A 16380-nucleotide genomic window follows, 5' to 3' on the forward strand; every position below is an offset into this window, starting at 1 on the left:
CTTATTCCTTTTAATCTCTGCAGACTGTAACTAGTCTAGTGGGCTAGTTCTTTTAACACTAGAGAATACTTAAGGTGGTCATCTCGCTGAGCCCTCTTGTTCACAAAATATCTCCTCCCTGCAGCTCTGGAATGAGGGGTCGGGTGGGAGGGATGCAGTACAGCTCACAAGCAGCGCGGCGCACTGCTTCACTATAATTACATAACTTTACAGATTTGTAATAAAACGGGCGGAAAGTCTGATTTGATCCCTTCGGGTTCTTCCTTAACACCCAGCCCTATCCAGCCCCTCCCTGAACACTCACTGTTACTGTACGCCGCCTCGGTGCCCCCGTGCTGGCTGTTGCAGCCGCTCCTCTCTGCATCGGACATATTGGCTTGGGCTAATTGGTGACGAGACTCAGAAGAACACGAACTAACAGAAAAGACTCCAGGAGGAGCGTACTAGGTATAAACAACAAAACAGTGGTTCCCAAACTGTGACCTTTGTGCGTATCATTTCATGGCACCCCTGACTAGTTTTGCTGGCGCACAGTTTGGAAACCACTGACTTGGGCCCATATGTATGAAAGGATTTTGTATTTCTTAACCTTCCGAATCGCCGTTGAGGGCCATTAACAAATGCAAAACTGTCTTTCCTAATGTACAAAGGCAAATGCGGCATAGCAGAATGCGGTGACTACTCAGTAGGGGCCATATGTACGAACACTTTTTCCCATTGACACAGAATGGGTAAAAACCTTTGCTACATCTGGCCCCAGAAATCGTATTTTGCGATTATCAAAATAGGGAATTGCAAATAGGGCATTCCTTTTTGCGATTTCCTAACCACATGCACATAGCATTCCCTAATTGCGGCTAGTCGCAAACAGGGCATTTAGGGAATGCTACTACCATGGAATCAGAATAGGTGGTAACCAGTTGCAAACTAAATAAATGCGCCAGGCTCATTTAGAATAGCAGCCCTGTATATCCATGTTCTTGTAGTCCTTGAAGGAGGATGTGTGGGGGTATATTGTTTCCAGAGAAGCTCAAATGTTTTCAATATTCCAAGGCAGACCTGAGAGTCAGTGGGCTTGGGAGTGGGACTTCCCATGCAAAGTTATAACCAACCACAGAAGGAAGTTGAAGGGGCGTCGCCAACTAGCCATCATGGCGGATGCTTAATTTCATTGCTCCGCTCCTGCCTGGCAATTTATCCTTTCCAACCACTGACCCGGGTAAACAACCAAGGCAACAAATGCCCTAGGAGTGACAACACTGTGCTGCTAAATCAGGTAGTGTGGAGTGCCCCTGATGCAGAGAAACAAGAGCAGCAGAAATTTCCCTGGCTGGGACATTAGTGGAGGCTGCAGGGCCCACCTTGTGGAGTTTGAGATTGGCCTCAGCAGAAGTCAGCCGTTGCAGCCACCCAGAGATGACGATTTGAGTATCGGAGGACCCCAGTGTCTCTACTTAGTGACAGAGGTGAGCAACTAGCTGAGACAGACTGGGTGAGGCTGCCCCTTGGCTGCATTGGCCTCGGTGGCCAGGCAGGCCCGCTGTAGCTGACTAATGAGTGCAGACCCACCAGGGGTGTGCAATAGACCCTGACTCTGGGTGGAGTCCATATGAAACGCTGCCTGTGGATCCTGAGGGGGCCTTGTGCGTGGTATGGCCAACCTAGACCCCTGATTGAAGACTGCTGGCTGATTTAAGGTGAGGTGGCAAGGGTGGGTAGAGTGGCGCAAGTCAACGTCCCTTGCAGGGCAAGAGACACTCGGAAAGGACTCCAGAGAACAGCTCTATGGCTGGTTGCTATCACCATTTCTGGCTTGATAGTATGGGAAACAGTTATTGGGCCCTGAAAATGGAGTACACTGGCCTGCTCGCTGACCCAGGAGATCATGCTATGACAAGCCCCATTGCATAGAGTCCTGCGGCAGCTGGTTAGACCGAGGTTGGTACACTGGGCACAAGAAGGGCACGGATACCCCATTGACCAGACTGAGACACCCTAACCCTATGTTGCTGGAGTATAAAATTGTACTGGTTGAACAGGCTGCTGAGACACTGGCATGGTAGGAACTTGAGAGACTTGCAAATGGTGATAGAGGGCACTTGTGGAGGAAGTAGTCTACCTGTGCCCTAAGTGAAAGGCCCCAGTACAGCCCACACACCATGGCCCAGTGTAACTGGATGACGGCACTGCCAAATATCCCCCGGCTGCTCCCTCTGCCCCAACCCATTGGTCTGCATTGCTTGTTACTCCCCCTCAGACTTGATGCTCAGCTGAGCGAAATATGGGGAAGCCTAGGGCTAAACAACTGGATGCTGTGGTGGAGGCGGCCGGGTCGGGATCCACCGTACAGAGAGAAATGGAAGACCACAACAAGCACAGTCTCCCCGCTACGAACACTGGCTGCCATTGCAGACACAAAAACTGCGCTCCAGCAGGACATTGACCCTGCTTCGATGGAACTGGCCTGCTGAGGGTGGAATACCACGAGCTGTCAGATAGAGTGAAAGAGGAGGAATCAGGACTTAAAGTGATGTGCCCAGCCCAGGCAGATTTAGGGGCATATTTATACTCCGTTTGCGCCGGAATTGCGTCATTTTTTTTGACGCAATTTCGACGCAAAACTAACTCCATATTTATACTTTGCCGTTAGACGCGTCTAGCGCCAAAGTCCATGGAGTTTGCGTCATTTTTTAGTGTGGACACCTACTTTGCGTTGATGAGATGCAAGGTAGGCGTTTACGTCTAAAAAATCGACTCCGAGGCATGTGCGTCGGATTTATACTCCCGGGCAAAATTCACGCCCGGGAGTGGGCGGGTCAAAAAAAATGACGTACGGTCGCTTTTGCGCCGTTTTTTTGCGTCTGCAAAAGGCAGGCGTTAAGGGACCTGTGGGATCTGAAGGAGCCCAGAGGTGCCCTCCCATGCCCCCAGGGACACCCCCTGTCACCCTTGCCCACCCCAGGAGGACACCCAAGGCTGGAGGGACCCATCCCAGGGACATTAAGGTAAGTTCAGGTAAGTGTTTTTTTTTTTTTTTTTGTGGCATAGGGGGGCCTGATTTGTGCCCCCCTACATGCCACTATGCCCAATGACCATGCCCAGGGGACAGAAGTCCCCTGGGCATGGCCATTGGGCAAGGGGGCATGACTCCTGTCTTTGCTAAGACAGGAGTCATTTCTATGGGGGTTGGGAGTGAAAAAAAATGGCGCAAATCGGGTTGAGGCCAAAAAATTGCCTTAACCTGACTTGCCCCATTTCTTGACGCCCAAGCCCCATATCCCCCTACGCCGGCGCTGCCTGGTGTACGTCGTTTTTTTCCACGCACACCAGGCAGCGCCGGCGGCTAACGCCGGCTAACGTCATTGATTAAATACGGCGCCCGCATGGCGCTTCAGAATGGCGTTAGCCGGCGCTAATTGTTTTGACGCAAAACTGCGTTAGCGCAGTTTTGCGTCAAAAAGTATAAATATGGCCCTTAGTGTGACAAGTGGAGACTCTGATCGACAGAGTGCCTATATTGGAACAAAGGGCCAAAGATGCCGAAGGCCAAAATCGTCTGAACAATATCCACATAGTGGGGCTCCTTGAAGGTACTGAGGGCAGTGACATGGTGGCTTACCTTGAACAATAGCTTAAAACAGAGGTCGTCCTGGGATGTCTGACATCTTTCTTCACGAAGACTACGTCCCTCGAGAGAGTGGTGGGAGGCTGTGGGAGATACAGATACCCTAATGGCTAATACAAAGCTGATGGCCAGGCCAACTATATGATGCCTCCTATTCTGCATACAGGGTTCATTGGGAAGGACATTTCCAAGCTTTTTTAACTTTAGCAAATCCATTTACATACTGGTTTTTAATGCATAACAAATATTCCTGAACAATTAATGCACCTTCAGTTGTTTCAGGTTAAAAGGGAAGGAGGGGGTCTCTTATACTTTGAAGTGAGAGGGGGACAGAGAGATAAAGAAGAAACCGTCCTTATCTCCAGGATTCCTGCCATCTCAAAGAATTGTTGATTTCTGCAATAGATTAATCATCAAATGTAAAGGCTGCTTGGAAGCCAGTTTAGGCTTTAATCAATAATCATCTAAAGTGTTATAGTGACAAATAGTTATTCTTTTTGATTGGTAATATAAGGTTGTTTCCAGTTCTGGAATTCATACTTTTACTAGAAACCTTCAAAAAAATGTATGCACTAGGTACAATATGACTGTATAGTACTAAAAAACGTAACTTTTGAAAGCACTCTAAAGCACTTACACACTGGGGGGAATGATTTTATTTAACTGCATTTCTAGTACATTTAGGAGTACTGAAATAGTAGAATTAACATACTACAAAATTGTATTCACCATCCTACATGTTGTTGTCTCTGTCTTCACCTCTTCTGGCTTTTATGTGCAAAGATCTCCACCAAGACAGCAGGGAACTCCACACACATAGGTATACATCTTGGTAGTAAACATAGGAGGGATGGGGTGAGAGACTGGAAACTGGGTAATATTTACAACTAAAGGGGAGGGTTTTTAGGAGTAAGGAGGGTTTAGGGCAGGGTTAAGAAGGTGTATAGGCAGGGACATGCAACCACCTGCAAAAGAATAAGCCTCTTTCTTATACTGACAGCACTTCTAAAATTACCCAAAACAACTGTACATGTACTCCAGCTTAGAGTTGGAGTAAATACACCACCACCCATTGCTACTCACATGTAGTGCCACACTCTCCCATAGAATAACAATGGAGTTAGGTCCGGGATTTAAAACAAAACCACATCTCAAATAAGAAAAACAAATGAACTAATTTTACTGTTTTAAAAAATACATATCAAGTAATTTTAATGTTAAAAAAATTAAATGTAAATTTTAAATTGCACTATAATATATGAAAATACATTTAACTATTGTTTAAATAAATTGAATGAATTAATGTTGCACAAACATTTAGGGGCATATTTATACCCTGTTTGCAGCGAATTTGCTTTTTTTTAACGCAAATTTGGCGCAAACCTAACTCCATATGTATATTTTGACCTTAGGCACGTCTAAAATCAAAATATAGGAGTTTGCACCATTTTTGGGATGTGTGCACCTACCTTGCGTGAATGAGGTAGGCATTCCCATCTAAAAAAATTGTGCTATCCCCTTAGCCCCATATTCATCCCCCGTGCTAAAATGATGGTCGGTGGGAGGAGGGGCAAGCTTTCCACCATTATTTAATGCCTGGGTCTCCAGTGTGCACAAACAGCGAAAACCAAAGAGACAAGGACTTACCTGGGTCTTTCTGGTCATCCTCCTCTCCTCATCGTCCGATGTCGAGGACAAGTCCTCCTCTTCAGCGGATGCCTCCCTCCTCTGCTCCGGTGCGCACTGCAGCCCAGTAGGCAGACTGTCTGCGCTTGCACTGTGAAGGCCATACAGGCTGCAGCACGCACCGGGTGAGATCTGCTCTGCTGACAGGGCTAGCAGAATTTTTGGACAAGCAGAGCGTGGAGTTCCAAAAACTCCATTCGCTCCGCCAGCGGAGCGGAGCTCCTCACACACCCCTAATTTTATTGTAGGGTTTGTGCTGAGCCGAAATAATAATTCAGAAGTGGGAGTCAGAGTCAGAATGGGAGGCAATTTCATGTCCCTTAGTATGGATGCAGAGCTGAAATGATAGGTGGTGTGAAGGGCGGAGTAGATTTTAGGGCGAAAGCAAACATGAGTACTGCCCCACTATCCTCCTCTCCATCATGTCACCTGTTCTGCAGTAAGAAGCATCGTAGCAGATAATTAAATAAATGGTTAGGCCCTGGTCTGTGTCTTAATTTTATAAATGGCTTTATAAACACAGGACTTACCTCTCCTTTATTGTTCTGCAGAGAAGAACTCATGACCTCTTCCTCATTTGACAACTTAGAAGTTCTTCTGGATTCATTTGGACCAGTTCGGGATTGCAATAAGGACAACGGGGGATGCAGCAAGAACTATAGATGCATTTCTGACCGCAAGCTGGACTCCACTGGCTGTGTGGTAAGTAAATAATTATTAGGTTGTGCTAGTCATTTCAGTATCAGTAGTAGGCAAACTCATGCTTCTCTCTCAGAATGTAATTGTGGCCACGGCAATTACCAATGGCCGAGACTTATGCAAGCATTGTCCCAACATCTCTTGTGGTTTTAATGGGACTTACAAAGTGCGATAAGTATACCCTGACATGAGCCCTATGCTCAAGCTGCATCACACAAATGAGGTTCAAAAAGCTGATTTGCATATGTTTTTTCTCTGTCTAGAGCAGTGCATTGGGGATAAAAACAATATAATGTATTGTGGCCAAAGCAATCACCGGTAGGTGAGACTTTGGCAAGTTTTCCACCTATCACCTTTTCTTGTTTTAATGTGATGCCCTAAGTGCAACAGGCATGCTAGACATGGCTCCCATACTTGTTGTGGCATTGATCCAAGCTACATGACAGTCCTGGGCCTTTTCAAAACTGATATCAGTCTGGGCTTTCCCACGCAGAGGAAGACGTGACTTGGAAGCTGGACTGTTTCTATTGGAGCAGGACCAAGATCGATTTGCACAAGGTCATCCCCTATCTGGAGCAGCACATGGGCATAAAAATGATGGACTGGAATGTATCCCAAGGAATTATCAGTGGCTGATTCTTTCCAAGCAATCCACCCATCACATTTTCGTGTTTTATTGTGTCTCTGTCCGGAGTAGCCATTACCTTGGCTAATGTTATCTTTATACAAAAAACGGTGATATAGCAGATTACGTCACTCTTGTCTGGGACCAGATTTGCTTTTGCATTCATCAGGGGGCTGCCAGCACACGTTACATGGTTCTATTATTGTACTTAAGTATTATCTAACGCCCAACACCCATAATTATTCATTTGGATTCCTATAAAAATCTAAGTATAAAAACATTGAACTCATAAATAGTGTGAAGCATAGTACTTTGTCTCATGACTATATTAAACAGTTTACTTGTTTCAGGTAAGCTGTTTTAGGAGACCCGGTGAATAAGCATCTTTTTAGATTTGTATTATCAAACAATCAATCAGTTTATTTACTTATAATAGCATACATGTAGGGTCCTATAATATCATATTTACTTATCTGTTTGAAATGTTCCCCTACTGGTACTAAATAAGAACCGCTTTAGGCCACTGTCATAATGGCACTGCCTCTCGAGGTTGCAGAACTAACACTCTACTTTTATTGAGTCTGGCTAGCGGTGTTAACACTTTGTTATGCATGGCTCTCATACAGAGCTATGCATGAATTAGCATGAATGACTGGATTCTAAATCCGGTAATTCACTGCCATGACGTAGCAACAGTGGGTAACAGAACTAGTCAACCGCTATTGTTACGTCATAAAAGATTCCCTAGTTGCTCTGGCAGGACTCTATGAGCCTTTCAGAGCAGCGCTGGAAAGCAGGTAGCACATATTCTGAAGGGAAGGGAAGGCACAGGGAGTGGTGGGTGCGGGTGGCAAGAGCCCATGTTTTTTTTTTTTTAATTGGGGCAGGGAGGAGACGCCATGTTATCTATGACTCCCCCATTAATAATTTGCCTCTATGTACCTTTTCAATTCTGGGGCAGATGGTTTTGGCGTTCATAAATAAAATCAATTTATAAGTGGTTAAAAAGTGAATATTGGGGATGTTATTCACCTTAGGGTTCTGAGGGACATCTTAGACAACTCAAGCTTTTCTCTCGCTGTCTATTTGATGTCATTCAGAACCCTTTAGTGAGAAACAACCCCATAATTCACTGTTTCCCATCTAGAATTCTATTATTGCTACATTAATCAGGTTAATTCTGCTCTAAATATCTTGGGAGCCCTCAAAGCTGTCACTGCCTCTGTATGGGTACAGAAGCGTGAGTGGTACAAGGGTCGGGCGGGGTAATATGTCATTACTTTTGCCTGGATTGGGAAGTGTGGGTGATACAAAGGTTGGAGTGAACTGAGCTGTTGCTGCCTTTGGTTGTGGAAGGTTATGTGGTGCCAAGGTCTATCACTACTGTCTGGAACCAGAAGAGTGAGCAGTTCTAAGGTTTGAGCGTATAAAGCTATCCTTGCCTCTGTCAGAGTTGGGAAGTGTTTCTGGTCCTGAGGTTTGAAATGCTGTTGCTGCTTCTTTCTGGATGAGGATGTGTGGGTGGTACCAATGCCTGAGTGGACACAACTCTTGATGCCTTTGCTCGGGGAAGAGTAGATGGTTCTGACGTCTGTGTAGACGTGACTGTATGTGCTCATAGGGCCAGCTTTAGGGCGGTGAGAGCGGTAGCTGCACCAGGTGCTGACCTGGATTGGGGGGGCGCTGACCTCAGGGGGGCGCTGTGTTTAGCAATAACTTATGAAACTTGCCATTTAAAATCACCTTCTGAAAAGTTCCTTGTGCGTCCAGCCTTCAGGAAGCAATTGAAATGTCAAGATACCTCTTGTGATTAATGTTCCTGTTAGGGAGAGAGATGGGAGTTTTGTCTAGAGGCAGCTTTGACTCACCATAAAGTAGTGTACAGTGTTAATATGTCTGCTGCAAAGAACAGAACTTATATTTTATGTGGATAGCTGAGTGGATTAGTAAGGCCAGCCTTTTTAAGTGCTTTAAAACAAATGAATGTATATGAAAGGGGGTCTATGGCGAGTTGAGGGGCACTTTTGCCAGGTGGTAGTGAGGAAATCTGAGGAGGTGGTCATGGCTTGGGGGAAGCCAAAAAAGACTGTTGCACAGGGCGCCACCAGCGCTAAAGCCGGCCCTGTGTGCTCATGTCTGAGCGGAGGAGTATGGATGGCACCGTTGTCTGCAGAAGCTAGTATGAAGGCACCAGCGTGGAAGTGTGAAATTGTGAGGATACAAGGATAGGATGTGGTGTACTGTGTTTGTATGAATCTCCTGAGGTTGGTAGATACCACTGCTTCCTATGCACTGGTTAATTCCCTGCCTGCACCTTGCTGCAGGAATAGACACCACAGCTAGTGAAGATGGAGAAAGTTAAAAAAACATTGGAGAGCAGTGGAAGGAAGCAGTAGTATGAGAGGGCAATCCTGGTTACAAAAAAGAGTGAAAGGCTGTGATACAGGCGGAAGCCCCGGTAAATATATAAAAAGAGAGAAAATAAAGAAAAAAAGGGAGAAGACTGGCCAAAGAAGCCAAACACTGCTTACTTTCTCGGTCAAGACCTTCCATGCTTTCACTATCTACCGCTCTTAACACAGCCTGAGATGACTAATGTTCTTCCGCTAAAACGTGAGAGTTCTAGGGTAAGGGCAGTTGAAGATCCTGGAAAGTGGTGGTATTTCAAGTAGGGTGACCAGATTTTGAGGAGCGAAAACTAGGACAGGTCAGACATAAAAGAAGGACTAAAGACTTTACTCTCACTTTTATATCTGGCCTGTCCCTTTGTTTTGCACAGCTTTGTGAATGTATGCCTATACTGGGAGCAGACAGGGGGACTGTGTTGCCCGACTGTAACAGATAAATTACTTTAATTATTTCATACTTTGTATGAGTCTTTAACTTATCCTTCCCTAGACGACCTGACTTGTGTCCCAAAAACCAGGACATTTATTTAATTATCTGACCTTTGTCCCAGAAACAGGGACATTTATTTAAAATAAGAGAAGCGTTGGGACACTGGGACAGTCCTCTAAAAACCGGGACTGGAAATCCGATACGCCTGGTCACCCTAATGTAAAGGCAAATAATTGAACTAGGTATTAGGCGCTGTACTAATGAGCAAATAGCGGACACAGAAGGCACTAAGGGGAGTTCACCGGCATACTACAAACATTGGTAAGATTCTCACTGCAAAAAGTCATAAAATCATTTACAATTGTTACTTGTATCCTGCTGACACACAAAACGATGACACTCAGTTGGTCATTTCAGTATTATTCAAAGTAAGACTAAGGCCCTTAGTCGGTATCCCAGGAAGAGGATACTGCTCTGGGCCACTCTGAGTAGCCCGGTATTTCCGGGACGGCGAGTACTAGGGGCCAGATGTAGCAATGGTTTTTACCCATTCTGTGTCTATGGGAAAAAGTGTTTGTACATATGGCCCCAAGTCCGAAAATACCAGATCTGGGAATCCCAGGCCCGGAAACACAGGACCTGTGTGTAGTGGTGCAGGCGACTGCCGAGTCTAGCTCCTGCCCACCCAGCTTCTGCACTACAGGGGGAGCTGCAACTGTGCTCCCCCGTCCCTCACCGGCTCAAGGCTCTGCCTGCCTCCCCATCCTCACCACTGGCCTAGACAAAGCCCCTGCATCCATTTAGCACATGCATGAAGCAGCTGGTAAACTGGGGTGGATTTTGGCCCATTGCTTTCTTCATAGTGGGGTAAAATAAAGAGGCATTAATGGGTTTGTGTGTTATTCCCATTTCAGAGAAAGGAATAATTTCCCTATGCTGGGGTATACCAGCTGTAATTGGTCATTCACTTGCACTAAAATCAGGACGAGAGTTGGAGCCAAAATTCAATTCTTGCAAAAATGTTCAAACTAGCCTTACACAGCAGGAGGCCGTGACTAGAATGAGGCAAAAGTGGCATGTTTGGGTCATGTTAGGCATTCATAATCTGAAACCAGCCCCTTCCCCTGGGTCACACTGGTATCCGAAAGTAGAACTGGCAAAAATATTCAGACCAGGCCCTGCTCTCTGTCTCTCTCTTCTTTTCTGTCCATTTCCTTCCAATCTCTCGCCCTGTCTTTCTCTTCCTGTCTACTGTGCCTGTTGCCATACTCTCCAGAGAGCGAGAGAAAGGCAGTGGCTGACCGTAAACCAGGTCTGAATCAAATATGTGTAATTTCGTCTGCATAAGCTAGCAAAATGCCCCAAAAAATGATGCAAAACGACTCGTTATTATGCAAAAAATCGGGCTTTAACATTTTGCACTATTTTGTGGCCCAAAGTGCGTCCCCGCGTCCATTTTTGGTATAAAGATGCAATTCGCATAAAAAATCGCATGTGACACACACAACAGTCACCGCTTTTCAGTTTTACCCTTTTTTTCCAGTGCTCTTGCAATTGGATTTTTACCTGAAGTCGTCTCAGTTATGTGACAGGGCACAATGGATTAATCTCGGGCATTTCGCACAGGAGTCATAACATGAAATGCGAGAAATACGTGAGATTAGACAAGCGTGAATGAAATTTCACCTGGCTCTACTAAAAACCAGCCCCTCATTGCTCCACTCCCCAGGGACTGCCAATCCAGCCTCGCACTGATTCTGCAGCCCGCTGAGAAAATGTTACAGCGGTAACCGAGCCTGCCCTAATCATAATACAGTAAATTTATAATGAGGGCCTTTGTGCTTTATCAGAGGCGTAAATCAAGCTTTGCTCATTTCAAAGAGAACAAGTCAGAATCCATTTTCCTTTATCTCTTCCTCTTATCATTTGAGTGATGTAAATTGAACAAACATTTTCACTATCTCTGCAACTTATATAATTGTCTGTAAGTGTAGCCCAGCCATTAATATTTTATGAGGAATTTCTTTGTAATCTTTTTTTTCTTTCATTGCATTAAATATCTACCATTTACATCTAAAGATACAGACAGCAAATTTATATTACCACAAAAAAGACTTCCAAAATAGAAGCCCTTAAAGCAACTTCCCACAATGCACCTATTCAGCAAATATATTTGATGCATATGCATCTTTTGTAGGAGAATGTAAGATTTTCATCTAGCTGAAAGGTGCTGTCAAAGAAGGTGCTACAACATAATTTCACCTCCAGATAATTACCATCCAGCAAAAAATGCCAGTCTGTGATCTACTATAGATTTCTTATCAGATACTGCCCATAAATCTAGATTGCCTCAAATCTTCTACTGGTGCCGGATGAATAAGAGCTTGCAGGCTCCTAAGTAGGGGACTCCCAAAACAGGTTTTTTCTTCAATGCATTTTCCATTGAGTTTCTACTGTCCTGTAGCTCAAAAATGGCTGAACACATTTTCATCAAATTTGCCAGGTTTGTAGATTATGGTTTGCAGGTGATTCTTTTTCGGTACACGCCAATGACAAAGCAGTATATGATTGGCTGAAGACTGTGTTTACAAAAGTATGAGACAACCATGGTGTGTTTCCCACACTTTGGCTGTGTTCTGGGTTAAGTAAGGCCCTTGATAAAGGTAAGGGGTAGCTTTTATATTTTTCTCTACCAAATACCACTTTATTAAGTAGTAGTAGGTAGGGGAAATTATTTTAAGTTTCTATATGTTTAAAAAAAGTTAATTGTGTACCGCGGTACCACCTATGAAGTAGTGAAGTACTTAAACAAATTTAAAAAAATACATAAATATTTTTTTTAAATGTAAAAAAAACACTATTCTATGCTATAGTTCACAGCTATAGTTTACTGCAGTGTTTGTTCAATTTTTTACATATTTACTTTTCAAACATTTTTTTAACAGAATACGGCAATACTAACTAGAAAGTACTGTGCTACTTAGACAAATTAAACAAAAATATTCTCTGTAAAAAACATGTATACTGTACTACACCATATTTCACACATGTAGTGTACTATAGTGTTTTTTTTATTTTTTCCATTATTTTTTATGTAACTACCATTGTACTCTGTGGGTACTTTTGTTGTGCTCTGTAAACCTTTTGAAAATGATATAGAAAAATATTAATACATTTCCCTACCTAATACCACTTTAATAAACATGAACTAGGTAGGGAGCAGAACAACAATAAAACATACTATTTACCCATATTTAAGGCCCTACTACTTACCTCCATTTAAGTCCCTAACCCAGAACACAGCCAAGGTGTGGTGAAAAGTACATGGCTGCCCTTTACTTTTATAAAGGCAGCCCTTAGGCAGTGATTCACTGCAGTGAAATCAGCATGTAGAGCGGTATACCACAAATGTACCGTGGTATACCGCGGCACAATATATAACTATGTGTTGTGTCACTTATAACTTTAAGAGTACTTATCCAATTTACTACTAATTCTACAAATTATCCTTTCCACTCAATAATCTATACACCTGCCAAATTTCAGTTACATCTATTCAGACACTTTTACTCTGTCTCTTTAAACTGCATTGTACTACACCATACACCACTCTTCCCTACACCATTACACTCTATGCCACTCCTCTACACCAATCCCCTCTATGCCCATCCACTCTACGGTCCCCCACTCTAGGCCACTCCAAGCTAAGCTATTCCACTCTATCCCACTTTCACTCTGTCATTCTGCTGTATGCCACTCCACTTTATGCCACTCCATGCTTGGCCACTCAACTCTTTGCTATTCCATTATATGCCACTCCACTCTGCACCACGTTACTGTACGCAACTCCTCTTTATAATATTCCACTCTGACATTTGACTCTATGCCACTATACACACCTCCACTCTATGCCATTACATCTACACCACTCTGCTCTACACCATTCCACTATATGCCACTGCACTCTACTTCAAGCTATTCAATTCTATGCTACTCCACTGTACGCCACTCTACTGTATGCCACTGCACTCTATGCAACTCCACTGCATGCCACTCTACTCTACACTATTCCACTGAATGCCACTCAACTCTACAACCCTGTATGCTACTACACTCTACGTTATTCCACTCTGCCATTCCTCTCTACGTAACTCCACTCTACACCATTGCACAGTATGATACTTCTCTGTATGGCCCTCCACTGCATTCCACTACACTGTATGCCACCACATTGTACAATATTACACTCTATACCACTCCACCCTACACCACTCCACTCTACGCCACTCTACTGCATGCCTCTGCACTGTACACCACTCCACTTTATGCCACTTTACTGTATCCACGCCACTGTCTGCCACTCCATTCTATGCCACTCCACTCTACACCATGTGACTCTAAGCCATGTGACTCTATGCCACTCCACTCTATGCTATTCCACTATATGCTACTCCACTTGACCTCACTCCACTTGACGCTATTCCACTCTATGACACTCTACTGTATACCACACCATTCTTTGCCACAACACCCTACAGCACTCTACTTTATGCCACTCTACTTTGCACCACTCTACTGTACACCACTCAACTCTATGCCACTCCACTCTATCTAACTCCACTCTTCGCCACAGCACTCTACCCTATTCCAGTCAATGCTACTCAACTGTACACCACTTTACGTCACTTCGCTGACAGTATTCCACTCTACGCCATTCCACTGCATGCCACTCAACTCTATGCCACTCCACTGTATGCCAATGTATTCTGTGCCATTGCACTCTACATCACTCCACTCTACGCCACTGAACTTCAACCACTCCATTCTATGCCACTTCACTCTACACCTCTCCACTTTACACCACCCTACACCACTACAATCTATGCCCTCCATTTTATGCCTCTTGTCTCTATGCTACTCCACTCCATGATCTTCTACTGTACGCCACTTCACTGTACGCCACTCCACACTATGACACGCTAGTGTACAAAGTACACTGAATTACACTGTCCCCACTATACTCAGTAGCACTCCACTTACCAACACTGCGCTGTACAACACTCCACTATACGATTTCAAACAATTTTTTATTAAAAAATAAAAACCCTTGAAATTTAAGGAAAAACCTAAAGGTTAAAACCTAGTTATAGTTAGAAGAACTTTATTTATTATTTCTTTACAAACCGCACTTAACCTACACAAACAGTTGTAGTTATATCTTAAATTTATAATTTACGCACCACCTTCAAATTATTTAGCACCTCTTAACACTGTGTTGTCAACTCGATAGCGATCTACAACAGCTATTACTCACATGTTTCTGATGCCCTGCTCATACCGTTTCATATTATACTAAGTGAAATCATACCTTTCAAAAGAACACTTATAACATCTCAAATTAGGTCATTTGTGAGAACACTGTGCATCGAAACGCACAAGTGAGAGTCATTATAGTGTGGCTAGCGAGTTGACGACACTGTGTTTGGAGGAGCGCGAGTTGTAGTAACATGAAGGTGGAGTGTAAATTATAAATTCAAGGTGTAACTATAATTATAACTTTAGAAGAAATACAGTTTTCCTAACTGTAACTGAGTTTTAACCTTTGGTATTTTCATTGAATATAAAGACGCCCACACGCCACACATATATTACACAGTTGCGGTCACAACTGTGAAGTTATAGTTAGGACCACGTGTCCATAGGAAATTAATTTTTTGGTTTGGTCATAACTTTGGCACAATTTGGCGAGTCTTCATGAAACTTTACAAAAATGGTCTGCCACCTCAGCTCCTTTCTGGAAAGCTTCAGGGTGATCCATCAATCGGGGGCTGAGAAAAAGGAGGGTCCCAAAATACATTTTCCCTATTCATTTTTCCATAGGAAAACTAGACACAGCTAAAGCCAAAACTGCTGAACGGAACTACACCAAACTTGGCAGAAAGCAAGATCTTGGTCCAGAAAGCATACTTTTTTTGATATTGTGCAAATTCATTCAGTAGTTTTTTAAAAAGGTTCAGAAACATTGTATATTTTACTTTTTTGGAGGGCATGATGTGGCTCCACAGGGCGAATGGATCTACAAGTTCAACAATGCGTTGTGTTTGTCTGGCTGCAACCTAAAGGAAAAATTGGGGCTACCATCCTAAGGCTTGGGGATTCAGTCCCCAAGTCCTAAAAAATAAAACAAAATATGTTATGAGGAAGCAGGGTAACGCACCCTGACCCCCTGGCACATAATTTTCCTTTTTATGGCAAACGACTCCTAGATTTCCCATTCAGTGTCTAACCACTCTCTGATTCCTCCATATTATGGGTATTAGGGGAGGAAAATTAACCAGCAAAGCACAAAGAAGAACACTAAATAGAGTCAATGGGGGAGGAAATGAGGCACAACAACCAGGAATAAAAACATAGGAGGGGGAAGAGTCATGAAACAGGTAAGAGTGTCGGTATTAGAAGCAAGTAAGGTGAACAAATTAACTACTGGCAGTAAGGCCAACATAATGGAGAATGGAGGTAGGAAGCAGAAAGAAAAAAATGACTAGGATGACAGTCAAGAGTTTTCAAAAATTAAATTTGCTTCGAAATGTTGCCCTCTATATTTTCTTGTGCATGGGGAGCTGAATCTTTTGAGTTCCTCCAACCCCTCCGTAGATGCAAACTACTCATTAGGCTGGGCCAATTTAAATCATGCTGGTGTAATTCACATAATGTCTGCAATTATTTTGTTATGCTTGTTACACGAAATTCCAGGAGTGCACCACTTTGTGTAATTATGTGCTGTTCAAGGTAAGAAAAATTGTGGGAAATGGGTGCAAACAAATGAACATGAGTGGCGGTTGTCCGCCGTGCTTTGTTTAAAAGCAACCTCTTAAAAATTGACACTAAGATGCATTTCATGCTAAAA

General features: G+C 43.7%; 1 protein-coding gene across 3 annotated transcripts in view; it reads left to right on the forward strand.

The window, feature by feature from the left end:
- ASTN1 (astrotactin 1) overlaps nt 1–16380 on the forward strand; it is a 536836-nt gene that overhangs the window by 362486 nt on the left and 157970 nt on the right. For all 3 annotated transcript variants that reach the window (XM_069231561.1, XM_069231562.1, XM_069231563.1), the window contains one exon: nt 5863–6013. In XM_069231561.1, coding sequence (XP_069087662.1) covers nt 5863–6013 — 151 coding nt within the window. The remainder of the gene's footprint in view (nt 1–5862; nt 6014–16380) is intronic.

The sequence above is a fragment of the Pleurodeles waltl genome, chromosome 4_2, assembly GCF_031143425.1.
Source record: "Pleurodeles waltl isolate 20211129_DDA chromosome 4_2, aPleWal1.hap1.20221129, whole genome shotgun sequence".
Classification (NCBI taxonomy): domain Eukaryota; kingdom Metazoa; phylum Chordata; class Amphibia; order Caudata; family Salamandridae; genus Pleurodeles; species Pleurodeles waltl.